Genomic DNA, 27,627 nt, shown 5'->3' with positions numbered 1-27,627 from the left:
AACCAGAGCTCTGAACCACCATGGGTGGCAGGGGCCACAGAGCTCTCAGCTACCGAGGGTGGCAGGAGTCCCGGAGCTGTCAGCTGCTGTGGCTGGTGCTGGGGCTTTCACTCTCCCCCTATGGGGCTCGGGCTTCAGTCGTCCCCCCATTAACCGCCCCATTATTTTTAGTAAACATCACAGACAGGTTGGAGGCTTCTGTGAATTTCTGTTTATTGCCCGCAACCTGTCCATGACTTTTACTAAACATAACTGTGACAAAATCTTATCCTTACTCATAACCTTTTGAGGTTTGATCATCATGAAAACTGATGTCTTTTACTTGTCGCTAAATCTAAACATAAGCTCAGCACCTTAAGGTCAGGCTAGTGCATTTGCCCACTGCCCTCTGTGCCAAGAAATATTCACAAGTAATACCGTAACAAATGCCTAGTACCTGGGGCTTCACAGTTGTCACTTCAAAACTCCATGGGAACAGCGGGGCAGAACTCAGATCATTCTGCTTCAAGACCTTGCTTCAGCTAAGCACAAGTGTCTATTCAGTGAAGCACTTAAGTACTTAATTTTAAGCATGCACTTAAGTCCCATTGAATGTGTGCTTAAGTCCCATTAATGTCAATCTAATGAGTTTCCATTAGCGGTTAGTGGGATAGAGCCTATGATTTTGTAAAATAAATTTGAGTGAGTAGTTCTGATTCTGTCCAGCAGAGGGCTGTGATCTACAATATTTTACATTTATATAGTACCTTTCACCAGAGGCGATCCAAGCAGTTTACAAAGTTTTGGGGGAATAATTTGTTCTTTAGATAATAATTCACACGTCCAGAATCAGATGGACAAAATTAAAATGTCTGAGTTCTAATGGAAACAGCCTGGGGAACTGAGCCCCTGACAGATCTAAGTAACGCGCTCAAGGTCACATACCACATGAATTATAGAACTGGATAGAGCCCAGCTCTCTGAACTCTTTGACTGCTGGTCTATCAGCTAAATAACGCTGACTTCATTTTACTAGAACTTATATAATCTATATGCTCAAATAAAAATATCTGATATAAAACCAATGACTCCTCATAGAACAGCACATACACAAGGATCCTTAAATCTTTTCTCATTGCATTTTTTCTATTATCCACATGGTGGAGCATCAGAAAACAAATATTTTGTTGCTATGTGCCCTCAACATAGATGTGAAATGGAGATGCTCAAGAACTTGACACATAAACCACTTTATATAATTATATGCTCTGGAAACTGCTGTTGTAGTTTACATGATTGACTAGATCAGTCACCAGTAAAGAGAGAGAAAATACCCTCAAATTGTAAAAAAACAAACTAAACAAAAAAAAAGGTATGCTTAATTGAGGAAATAATAACATTTTACATGTATCATGCTTCAGTCTAGTGACGAAACGTAACAGACTTTATTTATTCATTTCAGTATTTAAAATGTGCCTTTCCAGTATTTTCCGATGTGCCTATCCAAAGTCCTGAGAAATGAATATATAGTCACACACCTATATAGCCTATCCAAAGACCTAGAAAGTCAGTTTCTAATCCACATACCTAGATTTGATTAGATCACTTCACCTATGACTGAAACTCAGCCACCACTGGAGTGAAATATGGGCAGCCGCTTAATAATGCAGAGTAACACCGCACAATATTTTTTGGGACGGCAACTGAAAAATTAGCTTCCCGAACTTACCTTTTGCAGTCAAAGGCCTGCCAAGGGTTCATTAACTTATCTGTTGGAATGCATTTGGTACACTTAATAAGAATGCCTGGAAAAAAATACCCTTTGCTTTTGTACAGTGCCTAACATAGTGGTTGTCAACCTTTTCTCATTTGCAGACCCTTAAATTTTTTTGAATGGAGGTGTGGACCCCTTTGGAAATTTTAAATATAGTCTGCGGACCCCAGGTTGAAAACCACTGTTCTATGGTAACGACAACCTTTCGCAGACCCCTTAGACATAGCCTGGGGACCCCCAGAAGTCTGTGGACCACAGGTTGAAAACTGCTGACCTAACAATTGGAGCCAGAGTCTTGGCTAGTCCTTTGGCACTACTGTAATAAACATGATTAATAAAAGGTGATTCTTTTTTCGTGTTTGTTTTGTTGTCAAATTCCCCCAAAATTACCTGTGTATTTTTATACTTTGCAGAATGTTCCTCCCAATTCCTTGAAAAATCTCACTTACTCCCTCTGCCAGAGTGAATACATAGATAAATAGTTATACAGGCAAACAAAACAGTGAACTTTTTTTCCTTATAGTTTCCATCAAGGTGCAGTGGGAGAGTAGATTTTGTGGCCCAGCTGGTGAATTTTGCAGGGCTGCTGTGATAGTTACCATTAGTCTCATCTGCCCGCCTTGCCTTTGTGCTGGCTATTTTCCACCAGATGTCACTCGTGGTCTCCTTTTACTCTGCACTGCTACAGGAGAAACTAGCTTTCTCCCGTCTCAGCAGGTTAATAATCCACTTAGCAATGACTAGATCCTTAGCTCAGAGACTTGTTGCATCAATGATGGGCAGTGCTTCAGCAGCCAAAGGACTAAACTGAGAAGATTTTCCAGGAAGATATCGATCAAGTGGTGCAAAGGCAACAAAAGTGGATTTCTTGTGGGTCCTTAGAACGTCACAAAATTTGTTCAATTTTCCCTGAAAATGTTGTTTCTTTTTGTGCAGTGCCCGTCCCCCAGCCAAATTTCATTGTATTCACAGTTCCAATCAAAAGGCTATTTTTGCACTGAAAATGCAAATTCTTGCCTGTCAAAGTGATTCTCACTTTTATAAATTAGCCCTCCTCCCCCATTTTTTTTATTTATTTTTTTTGCTTAGGACTTTGTTTTTTAAAAAGTGTGCACCATAGTGACATGGTCATAAAACTGGAGCCATTGTCACGTTCAAAGAAAAATCTGCTTTTCGAGTAGCCTTGCATTTTATTACAGGTATTTCACATGCTCCACTAGCCTTACTACTGGGCCCTCAAGGGGAACAGTGGGATGAGGTGGGGAGGTGAGAAGGGCTCTTGTCTCTGTCCTTGAGAATTTCAATTACTTGTTGGCAGGGAAGAGCGGGAGGACTAAGGACCTCAGCCTGTGTGTGTCTGTAACTGGCATGGCTCCATCTAGTTAAGTTGGGGTGCAGTCAGGGCATGTGCCCTCACCCTGGGTGTTGCCCACACGATCTGTTCAGACCAACAGACAAGAGACAGGAAAAACAAGGCCAGCCCAAAGGGCACATGTATCCTGGTGGGTGCATCGCCTTCCCCTGCGCCCCTGGGGGCAGGGAGAGACACGCCCCTCGCCAAAGGACACTGCTGGTGCCACCGCTGCCGGGTTTCCCTGCACGGGATGGGCAAGGCTCCAGCCTGTGGGGGGCGGAGGGGTTGTGTGCCTGGGACATGACCGATGGACTGGCCGGGCCCATCCCAGCCCTGCACCCGCCGGCTCCAGGCCCCGCGTCAGTGGCTTGGCTGCGGATTTTCTGTCGCTGGGCAGCTTGCTCCTGGGGAACGGCGAGGCGGAATCGCGCCACCCAAATCTGCCGGAGTACGGGAGGGAGGGGCCCCGCCATTGCAGGGGCGGGGCTCAGGGGCCGCTGGTGACACCCACGGGGATTGCCCCCCTCACACACGGCGGACGGGCGGGCGCGCGCGCGCGGCATTTAACTCGCGCTCCCGGGCGGGCAGCTCGTGCGCAGGGCAGCAGCAGCGGGCGGGCTAGAAGGCGGCGCTTTGTGACGGAGGCGGGGTTCGGGGCGGAGCCGCCGCCGCCGCCTGCGCTATAAGGGGCGCGTGCGGCGGGCGCCCCGCGCAGTGGCGAGTAGCGGGGCTGGGCGCGAGTTGGGCTGGCGATGGAGTTACTGCGGACTATCGCTCAGCAGCCGGGCGGCAGCGGCGGCGGCCCCAGGGCGGGCGAGCCGGGGCCGGGCAGAGCTTGCGGCGAGGAGGCGCGGCGCAAGAAGCCGGTGGAGGAGCAGCCGCAGCAGCATCACCACCCGCAGGCTGCCCCCGAGGTCTCCCGGGTTATCACCGACCCCGGCACGGGCAAGCGCTACTGCCGCGGCAAGGTGCTCGGCAAGGTAAAGGACCGGCGCCTGCAGCCTCCGCCTCCCGGGCTCCGGAAAGCGACTCGCCCCGGGGAGCAGCCAGCCCGGCAGCTCCCTGCTCCCTTCCTGCACCGGCAGCGGGGCCGAGCGCGGCATGGTCCTCCCTCGAGCCCGGCAGCAGTGTCCTGCCCCACCCCTTTCCCCCTGCATGTCAGTTCGCGTGGTCACCTGCTGCATGCTGCAAATCCCCTCTTCGGCAGCCGCAGGCCCGCCTGTGTGGCTGGCTGCCTTGTCGGACTCGCTCGGATATAGCGCGGTGGAAGTGATGCCCTGTGACTGTCTAAATCGGGATCGGATCTCCTTGTCTGTGTAAACGGGAGCGTGTGAAGCATGCTATGTTACACTGGCCCTTTCTGCCCCACCACTTATCCCTGGATCTCCCCTTTCCTACGTCCCTAAAATTGTGTTTTCTCATGTCATGTCTCTAAAATGGCTTTGATTTGGGAGCCGCCCTCCTCCCTCCACACAATGAGGTGGGGGTCTGTCTGCTACCGAAATGCCCAATGTGGAGGAAACTACACCAGCCCCCTACTGTTGCAAGCTTCTTGAACAATTAGACCCAGCAGATGACTGATTAAATGAGGAACCTCTTTCATACCATGCTTAATTGCATTTTTTTTTTTTTGGTTTATCTCTTTAGGGTGGATTTGCCAAATGTTATGAGATGACCGATTTGACAACGAACAAAGTCTATGCTGCAAAAATCATTCCTCACAGCAGAGTAGCTAAACCTCATCAAAGGGAAAAGGTGTGTGCATGAGTGACTCTTGTTTAAAAAATCTCTTTGTGTGCTGCATGGCCCTTCCCTCTTTAGAAATGTCTGCTGGCGTTAGCAGTCTCCTCAACCAAGGTTGCAAGGCTAATAAGCTTTTCTTGTGTCTTGTGCTTTAGATTGATAAAGAGATTGAGCTGCACAGAATGCTTAATCACAGGCACGTTGTACAGTTTTACCACTACTTTGAGGACAAAGAGAATATTTACATTCTTCTGGAGTACTGCAGTAGAAGGGTGAGCATCAGCTGGGAGAAATTCAATATTCACTTACCTGGGATCTGCAACTAATGTAAATGTATAATATGTGAAAGATTTCTCATAGCTTTTTTGGGGGGGGTCATTTTGCCTTGCTTTTTCGTTAAAAGTGAAACCTACTTGAGAACTTTAATTCACCTCTTTGTGTGTTCGATTTTTTTTTTTTGTAGTCTATGGCTCACATCTTGAAAGCAAGGAAGGTATTGACGGAACCAGAAGTGCGATACTATCTCAGGCAGATAGTGTCAGGGCTAAAATATCTTCATGAACAGGAAATCTTGCACAGAGACCTTAAACTAGGTAAGTCATTTTTTCCGTCATTGATTGCAAAAAAAGCACTGCTTCCAGCACTGGGGCACTTAGCAGACTTATAGCTCAATTGATAGAATCACCTCTGTCTTTTTCTACAATGGAAACCTGGAGCACTTAAGTAATGACATTAAGTATTCATAAAAAAAGCTTGGCTATCTGCTGGCTTTTGCTAGTGTGACTCAGCATTCATGGCTAATGCATCCCTATCTTGCCAGGAAGGGATTCACTTTTTTTTCTTTGTCTAGGCAATTTCTTCATTAATGAGGCCATGGAACTAAAAGTAGGCGACTTTGGTTTGGCAGCAAGGTTGGAACCGCTGGAACACAGAAGGAGGTAGGAGCCTCAAGAATGTTTAAGGGACAGCATTAATCCAAAAATCTAAAAATTAGAGGAATCCAAAGACCAGCAACCACTGCAGGGGTCAGAACTTTTCCCTCCTGTAAAAGCACTGCAGTATGTGCTGGGAGGCTTATTGCTCTGGACACTTAGATACTGGCCAATGCCAGAGGCAGGATGTCTGACTCAGTGTTGCCATGATGTGCGTCGTATGGCTTTTCCTGTATATTGAAGACTAAATAGGAATGTTGGTAACAGTGATGCACACTGTTTTTTTGAGAGCTTCTAAACTCCTGCCCAAATCTAATGGAGGGGGTAAACTGCCCTATGGAAACACCCCTACATTTCTTCTCCGGGTTGATATATTGAGTCCTGATCTCTTTGGTTTGCAGAACAATCTGTGGCACACCAAATTACCTCTCTCCAGAAGTCCTCAACAAACAAGGACATGGATGTGAATCTGACATATGGGCCTTAGGTTGCGTAATGTAAGTATCACTTCAAAGACTCAAAGCTGTCTTGATAATATAACTTGGATTAGCCTTAGGGCTCAGAGGCAATGACTGGGTGAACACAATGCCTAAAGTCTGCCTAACCGACAAATATAACACATGAATTATTAAAGCAACCTTCTTGCTAAGAAATGAGCTGCTAATTTCAAGTGACTTTAAAAAAATCTCCCTATATTTTGAAGTGTTTTTGCATTTACTCAAGTACTGAGAGCCTCTTTTATTCCTCTTAAACAGGTACACAATGCTGTTAGGAAGACCTCCATTTGAGACGACAAACCTCAAAGAAACCTACAGATGTATAAGGGAAGCAAGATACACTCTACCATCATCTCTGTTGGCACCTGCAAAGCACTTAATAGCTAGCATGTTGTCAAAAAATCCCGAGGACCGGCCCAGTTTAGATGATATAATTCGACATGACTTTTTCTTACAGGTTTGTACTGTGTAGCTTTCTGGTCCAGAACATTGCATTATTCTAAGCGCACATCAGTCTTCTAAGTATTGGCTTCTATGTTTCATTTCTACAGGGCTTTACACCAGATCGACTCTCCTCTAGCTGTTGTCACACTGTTCCTGACTTCCACTTGTCAAGTCCAGCTAAGAATTTCTTCAAAAAGGCAGCTGCTGCTCTGTTTGGTGGTAAAAAGGAAAAAGCAAGATACTTTGATGCACATAGTAAGTATATTAGAATTATACTCTTGTATATAGCTTGCTTACACTTAGTGTCAACTAGGGATACATCTACAAGATGTAAAAACAGCATTTGCGTTTACCCAAGTATAATATTGTAAACTGTTAATTTACATCATCGAACTGTCTTGTCCTTGTCATATTCGTATTGATCTGCATGCCACTAGGTGTAGGCAGATGTAGCCCATAGTCTACATCCCCAGTTTACATAGGGAAATGTTTCTTATAGTATACCAGCAAGCTTTTTATATGGCGATAATCTACTGTTTCTGTTTAACTACAGTTAGTCTCAAGGTAGAAATACCATTATACATAATATTTGCCAGGAGTATGCTGCAGGTGGGAGACAATGCCCTGCAAGGAGAGGGAATGAATGAGTTGTTTACACATTCCATCTTTGTTTGTAGCTAACATTTTTGTGGGGTATTTATAGTATTAGGCATTGTGTAAACATTTTTAGATATGATAAATATTTGGTTTTTTAAATTACAGATAGACTAGCTAAAGAGGACGAAGAAATCTACAAACTTAGACATGATTTGAAAAAGACCTCAATAACCCAACAGCCCCACAGACACAGAACAGATGAGGTATAGTCAAACTGATTTACTACTACCCGATCCCATTGTAGTTCCTGATACATGGCACGAATTCATAATTGAGATTTATATTCCCTAACCACGCTTAAATGATTAGCAGTTATATGGTAGTGACTGTTGTAAGAGGGTTTAAGCATGTTTGCCACACTGGTATGTAATAGCCTTTAATATTTGTATAGAGTGTCTCTACATCTTTCGAGACTCTAGTTTTATCTGTGCTCCATTCTGCACAAATTTTAAAGGGATGCTGCTAGGCATTTCTCTCAATACTCCAAATATAAGGATTTGGTTATTATAAAAACGTAAGTCTTCATAGAATGTCAATGAAATTATTTTAATGTTCACATGCAGTGTGTGCAACCCAAATGCTGCAGCATTTTGTGGGTTCATGAGAACTAGAGTAACCAGTTTTGCTACATTGTCCAGGCTTTGTGAAATGCAAGACATAAACAGCATAAATAAACTACATGTTCTTGTCCTGATGCTTCCTTCATACTTGTTAGGAAGCAGACACCAGATCTCCTAAAATTATTTAGCTGTCAATTGATCCTGGCAATGCCAGTCTTTAATATGAGAGCTATACAACTTGACTTGCCTTATTGATTCTTAAATATGATTTCTTCTTGTAGGAGACCCAGCCTTCTAACACTACAGCAGCCAAACCTGGCACTCTAGCAGAAACCAAGCAGATTGGAGACTCCATTCGAATGATAGTTAGAGGAACTCTAGGAAGTTGCAGCAGTAGCAGTGAATGTAAGTACAACATTAATAGAGTTCAAGATTGGGTTTTCCTGTTAAATCATAACATGCAAAACAGTAAAAACAAGCTTCAAATAAAACAGTGGATTTCAGCCTTAGAACACATTTCTTCCCATTCTTAAAACTAAATGTTGGTTGCAATTCTTCATTCTGAAAGAACTAAACCTTAAGAGGCTGACAAAACTGGATTTATTTAGACTAAGGTGTAGATAGTTCAGGATTTGGCAACACCCCCACCATCTGCATAATGTAACAGTTCTGCTCTTCTGTTTCAGGTTTGGAAGACAGCACCATGGGAAGTGTTGCTGATACAGTTGCAAGGGTACTGCGAGGATGTCTTGAGAATATGCCAGAAGCAGATAGTATTCCCAAAGAACAGCTGACTGCATCTTTCCAGTGGGTTACAAAATGGGTTGACTACTCAAACAAATACGGCTTTGGTTACCAGCTGTCAGACCACACTGTGGGTGTTCTTTTCAACAATGGAGCACACATGAGCCTCTTACCAGACAAAAAGTAAATGCCTCCAAATGATTAGAGATTGACAATTCACTAAGTTTGCCTTAAATTTTATGCTTGAACATACCTGTAATTGTTGGGTTTATTTTTTCCCTTGTCCTGCAGAACAGTCCACTACTATGCTGAGCTAGGCCAGTGCTCTGTCTTTCCAGCTACAGATGCCCCTGAACAATTCATCAGCCAAGTAACTGTTCTGAAATACTTCTCTCACTACATGGAGGAGAACCTCATGGATGTAAGTACAACTCAGATTCTGAAAGGCCACTGAAGGCAATGAATGTGCAGTAAACATGAGCTGACATGGTGGCTTTGCTCTTTTTTTCTTAGGGAGGGGATCTGCCCAGTGTAACTGATGTTCGCAGACCCAGGCTTTACCTCTTACAGTGGCTAAAATCTGACAAAGCGTTAATGATGCTCTTCAATGATGGCACACTTCAGGTAAATACTTCTAGGATGGTGCTGAGTAAATGTGTGCCTGTGACACTGTTGTGCAGGTGAACTTGTGACTTTCCTTTAGACTCCTGCATCTGAAGGTTGACAGGAAAAAAATGAATAACAATTCTCTTCTTTGCAGGTGAACTTTTACCATGATCACACAAAAATAATCATCTGTAACCAAAATGAGGAGTATCTCCTTACCTACATCAATGAAGATAGAATATCAACAACATTTCGACTGACAACACTTCTGATTTCTGGATGTTCATTGGAACTAAAACACAGAATGGAATATGCACTGAACATGTTGCTGCAAAGATGTAACTGAAGGACAGACTCTTAAACCGAAAGGATTCTTTTCACTGTGAAATCTACAGTGGAGGCAGTGGAGCGACTAGTATGTTGATGATGGATGAGTGGTGGTACGAAAACTATACTCGCAGTGTGCTGGGCTGGGACCAGACAGACCTAATCCTACTTTGTTGGACTAATGAAACAGTGTGACAAGAAGTTCTTTGGAATAGACCTTTCTTGCTTTGCACATGTTTAAAGGCTTGACTTAAGTTCAGCAGAGTGACTTCTGGTTCTGTAGGGAGCAGTTCTGATGGAGGACTTAAAACTGTGAATATGCTTTGGGAAGGGAAGGGGAAGGAGAGCTCCATGTTGTGGAATAGCTGTAATGAGCAGGTTTTGGCTGCTTAAAACTGTGAACTATGGCCATAACTTCTTCCTTATTTTTTCAAGAACTAGCCACACTTGTGGCTGGCAAAGTGCATTCCTTGTTAATAATTTTTTATTTATTACAGCCCAAAGTCAAGTATTTATTACACAACAATTTTTTGGACCTTGATATTTTAAATATACATTTGTTGGCAATAAAGAATGGAAAAACTGAACACTCTCCACTCATTTCTTTAATATGCAATTTAAGATCCTCTGCTCTGCATCAATAAAACAAACTTGCTGGATTGCTTTCCTAAAACGATCTCTAAAAAAGATACACAACTTGAGCCTTAATCGGCTCAAAAGCTTAAAACTACAAACCCATATCACTAAGCATGAAATGGGAAAGCTGTTCATCCAAACAGAGTGATCATATGCTTCAATATTCTGTCAAAAGGTAAATTTTACCACCACTCTTCAGCAGAAGTCTGATACAATTGGAAGTTGTTGATGGAGTTGCAAAATAATTGTGCAGATCTTGGCTCTTTCTACATTAGTAGTATAACTAAAAACAAGAGTGAGAGGCCTTCAAGAGACATCATGCCAGGAATTTAAATGAATTCTTGCCATTAATTAAACAGGCCTTCCTCTGAAGGGTACTCAGTGGAATTGTACATTGCTGTTAAAGTCAGAGTTCATTGTGAGTAAACTTCCCATCTTTCACAATGGATGAAAACTCTTGGTATTGGAGAAGGGAGGCTTGAGTTATTCCATGAAAACTCAAACACTAGAATTTCGGGTCCATGTGTATCACTTAGCTTTTTAGACATGACTAGGCATGTTTCTCTTCCATCATGCTTGAGTGGCTATTTTCTGACTTTTTAAACTAAAACCCCATTAAGTATTTAACAAAAATGTAGGGAGGAAGAAGCTACTCTAGCATAAAACGTAGTACCCAACTTTTGGCTGAATTTGTCAAAATTAATAATGCAGCTAATTGAACATTTTTTTTAACCAAAACAATTTTTATATATGTCAAATGCAATATTGGCATTTGGTGTCTTAAGTTTCCCTGGATGTGTAGTACTGACTTCTTCATATGTTGGTTAAATGTACAGAACCTAAGTGCTCCAAAATGGCTGGGGGAAAACTCTTGCCATAGAAAACTGTACATTGCTGTTAGCTTTGTTAAACATCTATCTGTCCTTTACTCAATAAAATAATCCCCATGTAACAGTGACATCTATGTGGAAAGATAATTGTAAGAACACCACTTATGTCCTCAGTGTGTCAACCAGTCCAGTTGACTACAGGAAGTGGAAAGTCTTTTAAAACAAAACACAGACCGAACAAATTATAAATGCAATTAAAATTAGTGATTGGGGGGTGGGATTAGACCTTCCCTTAGGTCTCCATGGACTTGCATTATCTAGCTTTTGTGTAAAACCTCATCTGAATCTTCTGATGCAGTTTTTGCTCTTCCTGAATATTGTGTATTAACATTTATTTAGTCTCAAAGTCTAGACAGGAAGACTTGATTGAACTGTTATGCTGACAGATGTTACTCCAGGTACTTCAATGGGAGGAGTTAAACTAGATTCTTGCTGTTGTGAACAGAATTTGGACCTTCCAGCTCCCCCAGAAGGGAGATGTTGTTGATGACTGACTTTTACTCCCAATTGACTGATTTTCCTCCAATTGCACATGCAGCAACTTGTAACTCCTGGTTTTCCAAAAAGAAAGATTAACTTAAAAAAACAACAAACAAGCACTTGCAATACAACAGCATTACTTGAACGATATCTCCACTCCCTCTACGCAGGTATTACGGGGTAGCTATCTGCACATGTAGGAGGAGCAGTGAGTCTTTGCTTATGTAGCTACACCTTCTGTGTTGACATCTTGCTGTGGCCTACATTCAGGCCAGTGTGAGCAAGGTAATGCCTTTGACTTCAAATTGAAGGAGTAAACTTTAATACCCTTGAGTATGATTATAGGTTTTAATCTGTCATGCACACTTATAACCCACTGTGTCATTCAAATACTATTGAATTTAATAATGTAGAACAATGTGTCAAGAGGTTTGTTGCTTTATTGTCTTTATTTAAACCCTTGTGAACCTGTCTGGTCCATGTGTTGTCTTTCACCACTTAGTATGTTTCATTTTTATAAATGAAAAAGTAAAACTGTACACTGCCCTAAATTTTTGTGTGGCTGAGAGGGGCTAAATCAAAAGCCTACTTAAAATGACACTACTTTAGTCCTGTGGCTATGGTTCCCAAATTCTTTCTTAGGGTGGACCATGTCACAAATGAGAGTGTCTAGTGCACCACTTGATCCTGTATTCCCAGTCACATAACATCATTGTTGCAATTGCTTACATGGAAAACTAATACGGTATTAGGAGAGCACTTGCATAGTCCTCTCCAACATGACCAATGTTTTGAAAAGTTTTCTGAAAAGTTGAATCATGCTGCTCTTTTGACTATCATCTCCTCCTCCTAGCTGTTCTGGTTTTGTCTGCTGAAAACAAGGAGAGTAAGTTGCCAGTCTGGGAACCTCTGAGCTAGATTTAAAGGAGGGAGCAAAAGTTAGAAATGAGAGTTGGACTGGGTGAGCACTCACATAATGACTAGTAGGGAGTGATGAAAGTGACATGTTGGCCAAAAATTAACTTTGAGAACCTTTGAGAGAGAGTGTGTAAATACATTTGGACAAGCAGGGCTGCTATAACCAGTAAGGCAAGAAGAAAATTAGAATTCTAGAATAGGCCATCCTTTGAGGTTGTAATGCATTTAGATGCCACCAGCCATTCAACATTTGATTCCTTGATGTTCTGCAGTACGCTTTTGGTTCTCACAGATTGGTGAAGCTGACTTCATAAAACCAAACATAATTGCACAGGGATAAACTATTTCTAGGATTAGCGTTACAAGCTGTGCAATGATGTCTGGTTAACAAGGACCCTAAATTGGCCTAGAATATTCAGAAGTGGAAAATGCAGATGGTGACTGCTGCATTAATGGCATTTACAGCACAGAATAAAATGAGATGAGTACCATTTTTCTACTTTGTGCTTCCTTAAAGAGAAGATCTTACCTGTTTAGATATACTCAAAATGTACACATTGAAGGTACATATAGCTAACTAGGAATGCTGAGTTAAATGAATATCCATGCAATCAAATACAATTATGACCATGAGCTGTGCTAGGTATTTGTTAGACTGTAGCTTCCTGACTGTCTTCACACTTTTTATGCCTTATTAACTTCAGTGGTGGCCAACATCTCTTTGATTGAATTGCCACAATTAAATTATACCAATACATTCCAAATAAGAAGTAAAACTCTATTTAATATATGGTACTTGAATCTAATATCATGGTTCATCAATGTTTGGAATTTAGTTTAATAGAATATAAAGTTTTAGCCTCTGGGATTTATCCTTGTAATTTTGTTTCAATGAGAAAACAAAATTTATGTGAGGGATTTGGGTATATCAAGGCTTTACAAGTTAGGGTTAGGCTAAGTTTAGAAATTGTCTTATTCCCTGATTTCACAGCAGAGGGAAAGGTCAGACATTTTACAGTGTCTGTGTCATGTGAAAATAAATCTGAACGGAAGCAGGCAAGGATGGCATCTTGGTTTAGGATTAACTGTTTTATGTTCTGAGTTAAGTCTAGTTCTAGTTCTTTTCTAATTATTATTTTAAAAAAACAGAATTTGGGGAAGGAGGACTAGGAGGTGTAGAGGATGACTAATGGGATGCAAAGCCCTTCACTTCTGTCATTAGCACTTTGCACACCTTTCTCTGCTGCCTCTGAGGGCCCAATATAACTGCCAGCTCTTTTACACCCACCTGAAACCTTTCCAAGCAACCTTGTTTTACCAAGACCTCCTCAGGACTTGGACGCTTGTCTCTGTGACCAGGCCCAGGATGGCTACCAGGAGAGTGGGGAAAGACCTTCTCCTTAAGCCCTTGCTGCATAATCCCCACTTCCCTACTTAGGTCTTTGTGGACTCATTGGTGTACCACAGTTTGGTGCTGGCTGGTATCACCAGAATTGGAGGCTTCCTGGTCTATGGACGGTGGGATTGGATGGACCCTGTGACACTCATACTCTACACCTCCACTTCCTTGCCCTTGTGTCCTGTCCTGTCCTGAGACAAAGTGGCCAGACTTCTACCACTTGTGGAGGGTGAGTGTCTCTCAGTGATCAGCCTTTTCGGAGTCCCCTGACACCTGTCCTTTCTGTGGCCAGAACGAAAACCTGCTGTATGTGTATTTGCATTGCACCACATTGTAATCCCTTTTCCATCTCTTCCAGGACTTCTTGTTGAGGTTCTGGCTGCACTTTTCCTTCTGCCTTTTTATTTATACATTTCCTATCTGTGGCCCTATGAAGTCTCAGGACCTCCTTGTCAATCAACTCCTGACACTGGCCAAGATGTCCATTTATCAATCTAAGAGGCAGACGTTGGATTGAGGATGGGGATAGGCTGTGGGGCTTATTTCTGTTCATGTGGTTGTTGATGGTGTCTCAACATAATTGCCCCTCCCCATGGGGACCCCTGGGGAAGCAGTTTAGCATTGTATGTTGCTCACGCTTGTATATATAGTGAAGTGTGTTTGTGGGAAGGGTTGAAGGTGTGAGTGTGGAGTGACAGGTTCCTTTGCAGGTTACGAGAGACCGTAGAGAGAGGAAGAGAGAAGGGAATGGGTTAACTCGACGCTCCAGCAAGGTCCGAAGATAAGACGCTGACTCCAGCCCAAGGCCACAGCACACAACAGACTCTCGGCCGCCTGCCAAGAAAGACGGGGGCCTGAATTCCAACCCCGACCAGCTGTGAGAAAGGAGGTTTCAGCTGAACAGAACTGCAGGGGCTGTGAACACTAGTGAGACAGTGAAGGCCAGCCAGGGGGAAAACATCCGTATTTGCGTCCCTGAAGCCAGTATGTTTTGGGAAAGCTAAGGAAGCCACAGAAGGTCATTTTGAACTGCTACAAAGAGCACAGGGGGACAGAGGTCCCGGAACGAGACACCCCCAAAAGACCCCAGGACTTAAAACCCTCCCGAGAACTGGAGCAAATCAGAGATCAACAGCAGACCCTGGGCAGCCTGTGCACAGGACAAAACTCCTGTCCATCCTTCCCCCTCTTCTTCTAACATTACACCCAGGCTTGGCCAGCCTCGGGTCGTGCATGTGTGAGTATGAAAGTGGGTTAGGGCATGGGCACTAACACTTTCTTTCTTCCCCCGAGTGACGTGGGGAGCCCCAACACTCACCGCTGTTATTTTATTAATAAAGCTTTAAAACTTAGTCACTTGGTGTGCTCCTTCATCTCCTCCCTTAACTATCCTGCGGCCTCAGCCTGATCACCTGATGCCTCAGGCAGATTGGTAACATAAATCTGTCACAATGGAGCAAGGCAGAGTTCCCCTGGGAGGTGTTCACATTGTGGAGCAATGTGTGCCATTCACAGGTCCTCAGCTTAGTGTCCCCTTCTGGTATCCTTTATTTTGATCCTGTGATTTCACTTCCATTCCTCTTTTTATATTCTTTGTCCCCCATAGTTAGTGGATCCCTACTTTATTTTGTGGGTGCCCCACTTTTTGTTGTGGGGTCGCCATTTATATTTCTTTTGGGGATTAGATGGTGTAGCAAAAACACTCAAGCCCTCTCTGCACTACAGCTTCTACCATTGCTACCACTGGTGGAGCTGCATTAGTTACAGCTATGAAGTTTGCTAGTGTAGAAGAGGCTTAACTGAATAATTGTCTTATTGTCAACCATCTCTTGAAGCCAACTTCAAGTGACACATTAGTATCTTTAAAAGTGGCAAAGAGTCCTGTGGCACCTTATAGACTAACAGATGTATTGGAGCATAAGCTTTTGTGGGTGACTACCCACTTCGTTGGATGCATGTAGTAGAAATTTCCAGAGGCAGGTATAAATATGCAAGCAAGAATCGGTTTAAAAGAATAACTTTAACTTTAAGAGTTGTGAACTGTTCTCACTCACCTCAGAGAAGTTAACAATGTTGACATTAACGCTTACCGATTTTTCTGTTTTCCTTCCTCTTAGAATGCTATGTTGAGAATGCTGACTGCAGTTTCTTCTATAATTATCATAACTTACAGTTAACTCTAAAATTTAATGATAAGCGTTAATGTCAACATTGTTAACTTCTCTGAGGTGAGTGAGACCAGTTCACAACTCTTAAAGTTATTCTTTTAAACTGTCTACAGACTCAGGAAGAAAGCACTGCCTTAGTTCTCATTTGAAACAATAGTTTTGTAGCCAAGGTGGCTAGAAGCAAATCAATACATGCAAAACACTGGGAATTTAAAAAGTGACTGATAGACCCTAAATCTATAGCATACATGAAAATTCCATACATGTGGACTTCAAGTGACCATAACTGTAGTCTCAATAGCATGTGACTCGAAAATAAAGATGACCAAGTCATACCAATCACCTGTCTATGGCTAGCAGGAATCAAAATCAACCTGGTTTTACAAACACTTGCACAGTATTGTTGCCATTGATCTGTGATAGGGAAATAAAAGGTGCCCGTTTTTTGCTAATTTATTATCTATAAAGGAGTGTAAAAAGGTTTTTGTTGTTGTTGTTTTAAATGATGGAAATGGCAGGTCTTGCACTCCCTGTTTTTCCAGGCGTGCTGGAAGGTTAACGTGATTATGACGTTCCTGGAAACTGAGAGGAAGGGATTTGGGTCAGACTGTTTAAAACTCTGTTTTTTGTTTTTATATTTGTTATCATCTACATAGCTCAACTTCCAGACAAAGACTTGGAAGAAAAGCTGTTTTTTTGTGGAAGATTCAAACTCCCAGTACCCTTTCAGCTGAGGGCTGAAAAAAAACTGCCTTTTTAGGTCTCCAGGAAACGCTCTAGCAGAAACAGAGATGATGAGACTTGACGTTCCTGTTATTTCTATGATAAAAGAATTAGAAAAAACAAACAAACCCCTTTAACCCCCCCCCCCCAGCCATTCTCAATCCTGGCACATCATAAAGAAGCAAAACAGGGCATGAGCATATATATGTTTCCCTTTTGTAGATCACCTTTAATTGCAGTTCGTACAACATTTGCTACAATTGTAGTGGCAGCAAAAAATACGGTACTATAGACAGGCACAGGTGTAAGCTTTTCTGGCTCAATTTGATGAGTATTAGTCTTTTTACTATGGGAATGTGGTGAAAAGTGGGAGTTGACAGTATGTGTAGAGGGGGAGGGGAGTTGATGAGATCAAAAGAAAGGAAGTAAAGCTATGCCATAAAAGTAAACTTCATTCTTCCTGTAGACTGGAGCGGCTTTCATATCAACTTCAAGGCCAGCTGTTCGCTTCTGCATTCCATCTGAGTTATGCTGTAATCTTATGGCACCCCCAGTAAAGAGTGTGTCAGGGATACAGTAAATGACTAGTGGTATATCAAAACAATTAAATTCTAGGCCCTCTACTACAAGAAATATGTGGCAGTTAGGACAAGCTCAGGCTAATGTAAATGCTCTTATTATATAATATTAGCATACAGTGTAGAAAAAGTGCATTGTACTTTACACAGAGAATGAGTCAATCATGGAGTTACAAACTCCCAGAGCAGAGACAATTGAGAAGGATGGCATGACGGACAGTGTCAAATGTTGCATGCAGTGTAGTTGTGGCTGTGTCGGTCCCAGGTTACCACTGAGAGGAAGTGGGTGAGGTAATATATTTATTGGCAAGGGAATAAGCTTGTCTTTCTCACCAACAGAAGTTAGTCCAATAAAAGACATTACCTCACCCACCTTGTCTCTCTAGTGTCAAATGTGGTAGACAGGTCGAGAAGGACATGAATAGAGAAGAGCCCTTGAACTTGGCCAGCAAATGGCCGTTAGTGGCCTTTGTGTGTTCGCTGTCATGGGAGCCAAGAGGGGAAAAGCAAGAGGGTGCAGAAGAGAGTCAGTAGTGAAGACTAGATGACATTTAAAACTCAAGGAGTTTTAAAGTGAAGTGGGGAAGGGAGATGAAACAGGCAGTGAGAGAGCCGGGATGGGGTTAAAGGAGAACTGTTTTTTGGATAGGGGAGACCACAGAATATATCAAGGCTTTAACAACATTTTCTAGAAGGTACATTACAAAGGAAATATCTAATGGGTATGACACCTGCTTAGAAAACATTCATGATTGATTAAATAAAATGCAGAATTCAGTGATACAGTTAGAGAAGAAGTGATGGGTTTAGGACTAGAAATACAAGACAAAGTATTACACCTCTGACTCACAGGCTTCATTCTGGCATAGGCTTTTAGTGACTGCAGGTCATTACCACCTGATGGCTGTTCTATGGGCCATGTGAAATGAGTTGCTGGTTCATTCCAGTTTATCGTGTGCAGCTATCCACATTACAAAAATTTTCATTGCTAATTAGAAGCTATTTGCGCTAATTAGCATCCTTGCTGGAAGTTTGAGTGGAAAGACTAAACAACAGGCTTGGAGACCGAAGTATCCTCTCAACTCCTAACTGTTGTCCCTGCAGGTCAGGTCTGGGTTGATATATTTTGAAGGAAGTTGAAGGAAGCTTACATTGCTGCTTTACCAGTTATGGCCAACACATTAAAAGTGGCTACTGATTTTGTAAGCCTCAGTTTTTAGGGACCACAGTCTCCACTAATCGTCAAACTGATTTAAATGTTTTATTTTCTGATTTTTGTAATTTTTTTGTTTTTCATGTTATTTGTTCTTTTCTTCTAAATCTGACAGCAATGTAATTCACAAATATATTTTGTAATCAAGCCACAGCAAATGGACAAAGGTGCTTTTTAATCGGTTATTCCTTTTACCTGTAGTTAGTATTTTCAGATAAAATCACATAGCTGAAGAATTACATTGTCATTACAGTGCCACATGCTTTTCCAAAGAAAACTGGGCATGACTAGTAAAAAAAACTAAAACAAAACAGATTCTTTCTTGTCTTTTAGTTTTACCACTTGCTTGTTGACTTTGCCTTCTCATGCAATACCCCTGCAACTGAACACACAGATAACTAGTCACATGAGCTAACCAAGTGACACTGAGCGTGCGCTATTTAACTTGACCACAAGTACTTTTAATGTTTTCAGACTGTTGTAAATTTAGCATATTGAAGTCTAACAAACAAAAAAAACCCCTTTTTAAATGAATGAACATGTGGATACTATTAGGGTTAGGCAGACTGCAGGTAAATGGGTAGCAATGTGAAATTGCTCTCCACTCATACTGAGAAACACAGCATTCCTGACAAGAGCAGTAAATCAGCACAAAGTTCAACTGTGGCCTTGCTTCGAGTCCTGGGGCTTGACTGTCCCAGGAAGAGACCAGATATTGGTTCAGCACATCAATGTCTTATCCCTGGGGGGACATTATCTGTCCCAGCCCTATATCTGATGCAGATTACTCCCCTCTGAACACTACTTTAGCCAGTGCACTGAGCCAGAGCACTGTTCAGTATGGAGCCAAGGCTGTGGCCATTTTATAGGGACAGTCCCGATATTTAGGGCTTTTTCTTATATAGGCGCCTATTACCCCCAACCCTCTGTCCCAATTTTTCACACTTATCTGGTCACCCTACTCGCTCAGGATAATAAGGGGGTTCCCTTTAATCCCTGGCATGGGCACATAGCCAGATTCACAATCTGGTCCACACAAAACAAGTCACTCAGCATGTATCCTTTTTCCACTCATTCATCTCTTGGTTTTTCCCATGTTTCGATACATGCTGTTTTCAGAGCAGTCGTCTTCTGCACACAAACACAAATAGTGTTTTCATACCAAATAACATTTAAGTGGTATTATTCATACAACACCAATAGCATGCAGGAAGCTGCACAAACTACAGCTGGTCAAAATTTTCCTTTTAAATATATTTTTTGAGGAAAAAGATGTTGTAAGTCAAAATGGAAATCTCCATGGGAAACGTCTGTTTATGATTACATCTTCAATTGAAAAAAAACTGAAAACCAAAAATATTCAAAATACTGAAAAAGGTTCTGTTTGGAGGTTTCATTTTTCCCCCATGAAAACCTGGAAAATTTTGAAGATTTTGAAGCAAATGAAAACTTTTAATATGCGCTGATATTTTTCACAGGAACTAAAATCTATTCCCAATCACTTCTTGTACAAAAACATTAGGAGGTAAAGCCCCTGTTGTAAGGAGCTAACAGTGTAGTTCAGACACAGTGACATGGACAAGACAATTCTGATGCACAAAGTACGCTGGTTTGTCCATGTATAAATTTAAGACATGGTAGAAAAATACCAATTTCTTTTTAGTGATATTTAAAAAAAACAAAAAGGGCTTTCATTTTCATAGAAATTTCTTGTGAAATATTTTTGGTTAATTTGTACTTATAAAGGTGTATGCATCGTATTTGTTAAAGGAAACATTTGACAAATTTAAGCTTTTTTTTTAATGGGAACAATGCCTGATTTCTATAAAAGTATTTGTTTTTCAGAAATATTTACCAAATAATGGGAATTTTCATACTATAAGTGAGTCTCAAATATGCTCTGTTTGTGGTATTTTTGGTCACATCATATTGTTTCTGCTCTGATTGGATGCTGTAAAATATTTTAATACAAGAATAATGAAACAAGTAGAAAATAGTGAGCTATAAATAATTAGGCGGGGTCCTGTGGAAAATACAACAAGTGATCCTGTATTTAAAGACTGTATCATAATTCACATGGACAATGGGGCTGGTACAGACAGCCTTTATTCTGGCATTTCCTAACTTTTGAGTGCATGATTTGACAACCTTAATAATCTTCTATTAATACAGGGTGTTTTGTGTATAATATATATAATGCATAGGCACTGTACTGTAACCAACCTGAACTTTGCTACCACAGCACATGAAGGAAAATGTGATTATAACTGTATTGTCTGATGTTTCAGAGACTTCAGAAATTTCATTAAAACCATTCTCTTTGATAGCAAAAGCATCAACATTTTAGTATTCCTAATTTCAAGAATGCTTATAAAAAGCTTATAAGGCTGATAGAGCAAAAGGATTCGTCTGTCCAGTATTATCTAGTAGTGAACAGATGTAAAACAATAAAAAAACAATTAAATCCTGTAAAACAGTTTCAAGAATGTTTATAAAGACTGTAACAGTCATAGAGAATATGCAGGTTATGTCTACCGAGTATTATTTAGTGATGAGCAGATAAAGAATGCTAAAAGTAAATGTAACAATGAAGAAAGATTTGACACAGGATCTTTAGGTCTTGCCATACCACTCCTTAATTTATATTTTAATCATCATGTAATGCTCTTTATGTTGAATTTTTACTTTAACTTGTTTTGTAAAGAAAAACCTGTCTGGAATCATTGGGGGAAACCCAAGAGAGAGCAAAATGTAACTTCCTTCAACATATAGCTCTGTGTTATAAGTCTTGATCAGATTTAAATGAAACACATTATTTCATGCTTTGCATAATGAATCTCAGCATATTTGTTTTATTATCACACTCCAAGAAAAGGAACTGGTAAAAGTTTCACTTTTAGTTGTTACCCAAGCTCAGTTGTCTTGTGACTACAATTTCTTTTCACCTGGTGAATGTGCCTCTGAAACTGAAAGTACTGTTGTATTGGTCTCAAAGGTCAAAAGAGATAATGGCGTTATAAACTTTCACTGTTCAACATTAAAACAGTGATATTTAGGTTCAGATGTGTTTTTTTTTCTACAGAGACCTTGGTTTTACTCAGTTCCTTGACAAACACCCCAAAGCATTAATTCTAATATTTAAAATTGTATTGGTCAAACACAAGAAAGAACAAGACATTAAAAAAAGCATTTATACTGAAACCGAGTGATTGATTATGCAAAACAAACTTAATCAAAACCTTTAAAGCAGTGGTTCTTAACCAGAGGTACATGTACCCCTGGGGGTACGCAGAGGTCTTCCAGGGGGTACATCAACTCATCTAGATATTTGCCTGGTTTTACAACAGGCTACATAAAAAGCAAAGCCAGTACAAACTAAAATTTCATACCGACAATGACTTGTTTATACTGCTCTATATACTACACACTGAAATGTAACTACAATATTTATATTCCAATTGATTTTATTATTATATGGTAAAAATGAGAACGTAAACCATTTTTCAGTAATAGTGTGCTGTGACACTTGTATTTTTATGTCTGATTTTGTAAGCAAGTAGTTTTTAAGTGAGGTGTCACTTGGGGGTACACAAGACAAATCAGACTCCAGAAAGGGGTACAGTAGTCTGGAAAGGTTGAAAGCCACTGCTTTAAAGTCTCTCGTTTTTGAGGCATAATACCAGTCTCTTATTTTCAGAACAACCCTTATTTTCAGAAAAGTAAAGGGTTAATTTTGTTTTAGACTTGATGTGTCCTGTTTCTAAAAGACAGACACAAGGTGGAGGGCAGATAGGATAGACAAGGTGGGGGAAATACGGTTTTTGTTGGGGTCTTTGGAACACTGGATGACTGGGTAGTCATGAATGGAGGATGCTTTGGCTGGCAGATCAATCAAAGCCCCTGTTACTAGGACCCTGAGTCACATTCTGATCAGGAACATCACCTGAGTGGGTCTTTCCCCCTGAGACAGAGTAGGACTGTGGTCATCTCATCTTGTTGTGCTGATGCAATGGAATTGATTTCAGGATTTTATGAAAAGCTGAGAGAGTGAGATATAGGATAGGAGGAAAGAAATAGTAGGGCAGAAAATAACACACCAGGCAAGGAAAGCAGAACAGGATCTTATGTGCCTCTGTGGTGCTGGCAATTAGGTATCCCCACTGGTGGGCTGAGGGCTGGATGCCATGATGATATGATTTTTGGGATTCACAAGTGAAAAACAAAGTTCCTTAAACAAGAGCAAGGCCTGCTGGTCTTGCTCTCAGGAAGAAAGTCTTTCAGTCTGGTCTTTTCTCTCTGTCTTGGGGTCAGGGAAGATGAGAGGAGAGGAGACAAGCTGGGATGGAAGGGGGGATGGAAGATGAATTTTTTTTCAAATCTCTTTTTAAGAAACCTAAAAAGGGGAAAATTGGACAACATTGTTCTCCCCTCATTATTTTGTCCACTAATTAGGCCTAATACCCAACAGACCAATTTTGGTTCATTAAATTTCCAGCTCCATATCATCTGTTTTTAACAAGCATAATTGCAACGGTCTTTGAGTTATATCACTGTGGCTTTTTTGTTTGGATTAATTTAGTCTCTCTGTCTGGTTCTCTTGCACCTGTTTATAACATTAATTATTGAAAGCAGCTAGCCTTATGTTCTGTTAACATTCATTACTATGGATTCTTGTCACATGTTATGAGCTTCCATATACTTTTTACAATTTGAGTACATTTGTAGGCCTAGTTATCACAACAGGACTTGAAATGATTACCTGATTCACCCAGAATAATGATGTCCAGTTAGACTCCTCATTGCTTTGAATGTTTAGGGCTGAATCCTGCTCACCTTAATCTCCATGGTAGTTCCTTTGATTTCAATGGAACTACTGACATAAGAGAAGCAGGATTTGTCCCTGAATGTGGTCGCTAGAAAGAGGACAAACTATGGATGTTTAAGGAGTGTCAAGGATGCGTAGCTTAGAGTTGATTACTTTTAGTATTTCTAATGGCACCTGTTCTAGGCATGCCCCTGAACAGAAAGAGTGCATGATCCCACTTCTGAGGAGCTTTCAAACCAGTCCTGCATCTTGGAACTGCTAGTGAGGACTCCTGACCCCATGCAGATTCCTGCTGGTATCAGTGACACCCTTTGCAAGCACAGGAGTCTGCGCTAGTAGATCCTGATGCAGCACCGGAGCCTAATAATAGGCCTGATATCATGGGGAAGTAATAAAACGGTGAGGGATGACCAAGAAACATCAGTAAGATTATGTGGTTACTCAGTTAGGGCTCGTGCTTGACTTAATGATGTTAAGGGTTTTTGTTTGTTGGGTTATTTTCGTCAGAGTAAGTGGATGTCTTATTTGGCTAATTTCATTAAGGTGTCATGACAGAAATGGGTGTTAAGGAAGGACCTGAATGAGCAGATAGTGGCTTTGCAGATCAGCTCAGGAAGTTCATTCCATGCTTAGAGTGTGACCTAGAAGAAACCACAAAGATGGTGTGGGAGGACAGGGTACTGAGTCTGGTGTCACTGATGGAGCAGAGGAAGCAGGGAGTGAGGGGCACCATAAGAAATAAGCCTGAATCAGTAGAAAGAGGCAGGTAGTATTGGATTGGAGTGGAGTGGAGATCCAGCTAAATTCTACATGACTGAAATCAGTAGGAGCTTTGCCATTAACTTCAATAATCAAGCCTATAATCATGAGCTTCTAAATTTACCCCCTAGTTGAGATAGATTGTTCCAGACCCAGACGTTTCAGGTAGCATTTAAATTCACAGCAAATCGATAGTTCTAACCATGCTCTCTGAAGCATGAATTTTCATTCACACATTTCTTCTGCGAGTACACATCAAAGAATGTTCCCAATTAACACGGTTTTAGACATTCAGAGGGCTAGTTCACAAGCTAAAATTTCAATCTGGGTTGTAAAATATTAGCATGTTACATACAGTTGGAATTATGACTCCCAAGGGAACTGCTGAAAACTTGTCATTTTGTCTGTAGCATGAGCATAACCTCTTGAAATAATAAAAATACTTACAGTCGCACAAATTTGGTACTTCTCATGTGTTTTATTCTCCTAATGCCAGTGAGATAAACATTTCTGTCCCTATTTTACAGGTGGGAAAACTGAGGCAAAGAACTCCCAAAGCCATAGAGCAATAATTGTCAAAAATATGTCATTAAGAAATAAAGATATCGTCTTTAAGGGAAATCTGGGAACCCACTTTCTTATGGCAGTAATAGTGTCTTTTGAAGAAGAAAGTTAAGTAAACAGTTGGTTAAAAAAAGACAGAGAAGAAATTTTGTTGGCATTACCACTTCTGTGCTTTTCCAAGCCCGTTCTGTTCTCTTCACCATCTGAACTGAGTAGTCGGAGTGATTTATTCATAGTTTAATCTGAAAGGAGATTACACGTTTCTGTTTAAGAACAAGTTCTCAGAAGTTGGCAGGCAACACCCCCCTAAAACAAAAAACAAACAAAAAAAAAGCCCAAACTAATTCCTCCCCCCTCTCCCCACCGGATCTAACCTTCTTGAGAACCCATAGGCAAGATTTGGGTTGGATAGGCTCATGTCCATTTGTATGGATTCTCACTGGTTTGCTGGCATGAGGAGTGGGACAGGATCTCAGCACTGATGCATCCTCTGGATTCCAATTTCAGGTAAACACATTGTCCCTTGTAAGAGTGGGCTATAACTATTATGTGAGTCAAAATATATAACTACAGTGAGAGAGCTGAAATCCCATCAATTAGAGAAAGAATGAATAGGCCTAAACCAGGAATTCACAGAGACTAGGGTTTACTTATGATGCAACAAGAAAATATAACTAATTAGCGTGCCCATTAAAGACTCAATAGAAAGTCTCGTTTTGCTCCCTCCCCAGTTTTACACCAGATTACTTCCATTGGCTTCAATGAAGTTACTCTTGAGTCTCATCATAGCGAGTGAGATAAGAGGCAGGCCAGTAGCTTGAATATATCTCAAGTCTGAGGAGGTGAAATTCTAATTAAAGAAAAAACATGCAAAACAAACAATGTTATCTGAATTCTGCCTCCTTTGTTACCTCTTGTAATTCTGCCTCTTACTCATGGCTGTCCAGAGTCAGACAGAACCGGGGACTAAGGGTATATCTACATTATGGTTATGTCTGTGTCACAGTAGTTACACCAGCATACCCCCATCAGATAGACATAGCAATGGAAGGTGATTTCCTGTTGATATAGGAACACTACCTCCCCAGATGACGGTAACTATATTGACGGAGGCATTCTTCTATCAACCTAGCTGCAGGTACATTGGAGGTTAGGTTGCCATAGGTATATTGGTCAGGTGTGTGGATTTTTCACACCTCTCATCAATGTATATATGTTGACCTAACTTTTAAGTGCAGACTAAGCCCAAGTGAAAATGTTCAGTATGACTTTTCCATGGAATCAGAGAGATCAACTAAACATAGCTTTGATGAGAAACCAAGTTAAAATGGATTTTGCTGAGCTGAATTGACTCTTGTGATCACGTGGGATGCGTGAGCTGAAGCAGGAACATAGGAGAAGGTTGACATATAACCCAGGGACGCAGGAAAAACACTATGTGACCTCCATCATGTGACCTACTCTATATGACTTAAAATGAGATTCAGATTCAAAATACACAGTAAAAATAGCAGCCTGATACAGTTCACAGATAGAGACAGAGTTTGCTAAACACTTCTACAGAGAGTTCAAGGACAATAAAGAAACACAGTCATATCAGTACTAATGCACAGATACGGCTCAACCCAAAGCTGATTTTGAATATTCTTGCAGCTCATGTCAAGCAGTTCACACACTAAAGGTATGGTATGATTTTCAGAGGGAGGGTGCTCAGCACTTGTTGAAAATCAGGTGCCTTTAAGGTGTCTCAAGGTGAACACTCAAAAATCAAGGCATCCAAAATCATTATTCACTTCTGAAAATGTGGGCCAATCCCTATTACACTATCAAATAAGTTAACATTTCTTATTTCCTATTGTTTTGCTTATCAGTAGCTATTCAGATGGAAAGCCCTTTAACTTTCACATATTACGTATTTCCCATTTGCTTCCCCTAGTTTACACTTCCATCCTATTTTTAAAATTAATTTTCTATTGAGACTGAATACACTAAAATCCATTTAGTCAGTTTCCCTAGTTCAATGTTTATCCTCTCTTGCATATTGTAATTTAATTTTTTTGTTTGTTTGTTCACAGGAACAGCAGGAAGAATTAATGCTACACTGGGAAGACAAACAAAAAGGTCCTTTCCATCTCATACCTGTGTGATTCTATGAATATATATTGCATCTGAAATACACCATGTAGTTACCAGCTACCCCATACCTGAGTATGATAAAGGGCCCAATCCTGCCACCATTAGTCACATGCATAAAAACAACTTGCATAATGATTGTAGGATCAGGCCCTAAGGCAGCACAGGTTGGGCTGATTTCTACAACTCTTTTGCACCTTTTATGTGGAATTTCTGGGGACTTCACTTATGGGGAAAAGTGCAGAACTGTTCCTGAACTTATGATGTTCCTTTACTCCAGCATATTTTCCTGTGGACGCTCAAAGCCCTGTTTCTTCCATTTTGTGTGTGTAGTATCTTTCAGACTACTACTTCAGAAGCCAATATAGTCCTTCTGTACAAACACAGTTGAATGTGTAGCTTGTAAATTAAGTTGTAGTTTATTATATATCCTCTAGATACAGGGATCTGTTATGTGATAAACCAAGTGCCCTCAACTCCAACCTTACATTAGATATCAAGCCCATGTTAGGGTAATGGTGAAGAAAGGTATGAAGGACAAATTTTGGGGAGAGGGTCTCAATGTGGGGCTAAGTAATGGGACTGAGATTTATGCTGAACACAATCTGAACAGATTTTTGTATGTAAGAGTAACACAACATTTTTGAACATAGATTCATAGATTTTTTTCATACTTCATAGATTCCGAGGCCAGAAGGGAGCACTGTGATCATCCAATCTGACT

The 27,627-nt window shown here is 41.0% G+C and overlaps 1 protein-coding gene across 1 annotated transcript; it reads left to right on the top strand.

The window, feature by feature from the left end:
• The first annotated feature begins 3,821 nt into the window (after nt 1–3,821).
• Nucleotides 3,822–10,222, top strand: PLK2 (polo like kinase 2). Its single transcript, XM_074952572.1, has 14 exons — nt 3,822–4,087; nt 4,755–4,862; nt 5,006–5,122; nt 5,314–5,443; nt 5,701–5,788; nt 6,184–6,279; nt 6,538–6,736; nt 6,831–6,978; nt 7,486–7,583; nt 8,222–8,345; nt 8,627–8,867; nt 8,976–9,105; nt 9,198–9,308; nt 9,445–10,222. The coding sequence occupies exons 1-14, from the start codon at nt 3,860–3,862 to the stop codon at nt 9,634–9,636; spliced, it is 2,010 nt and encodes a 669-aa protein (XP_074808673.1). The 5' UTR covers nt 3,822–3,859; the 3' UTR covers nt 9,637–10,222.
• The last annotated feature ends 17,405 nt before the right edge of the window (nt 10,223–27,627 follow it).

This window comes from Natator depressus, chromosome 5, assembly GCF_965152275.1.
Source record: "Natator depressus isolate rNatDep1 chromosome 5, rNatDep2.hap1, whole genome shotgun sequence".
In the NCBI taxonomy this organism is placed as follows: domain Eukaryota; kingdom Metazoa; phylum Chordata; order Testudines; family Cheloniidae; genus Natator; species Natator depressus.
Note: the sequence above shows the minus strand (reverse complement) of the source record. Positions and strands in the feature narration are given on the sequence as shown.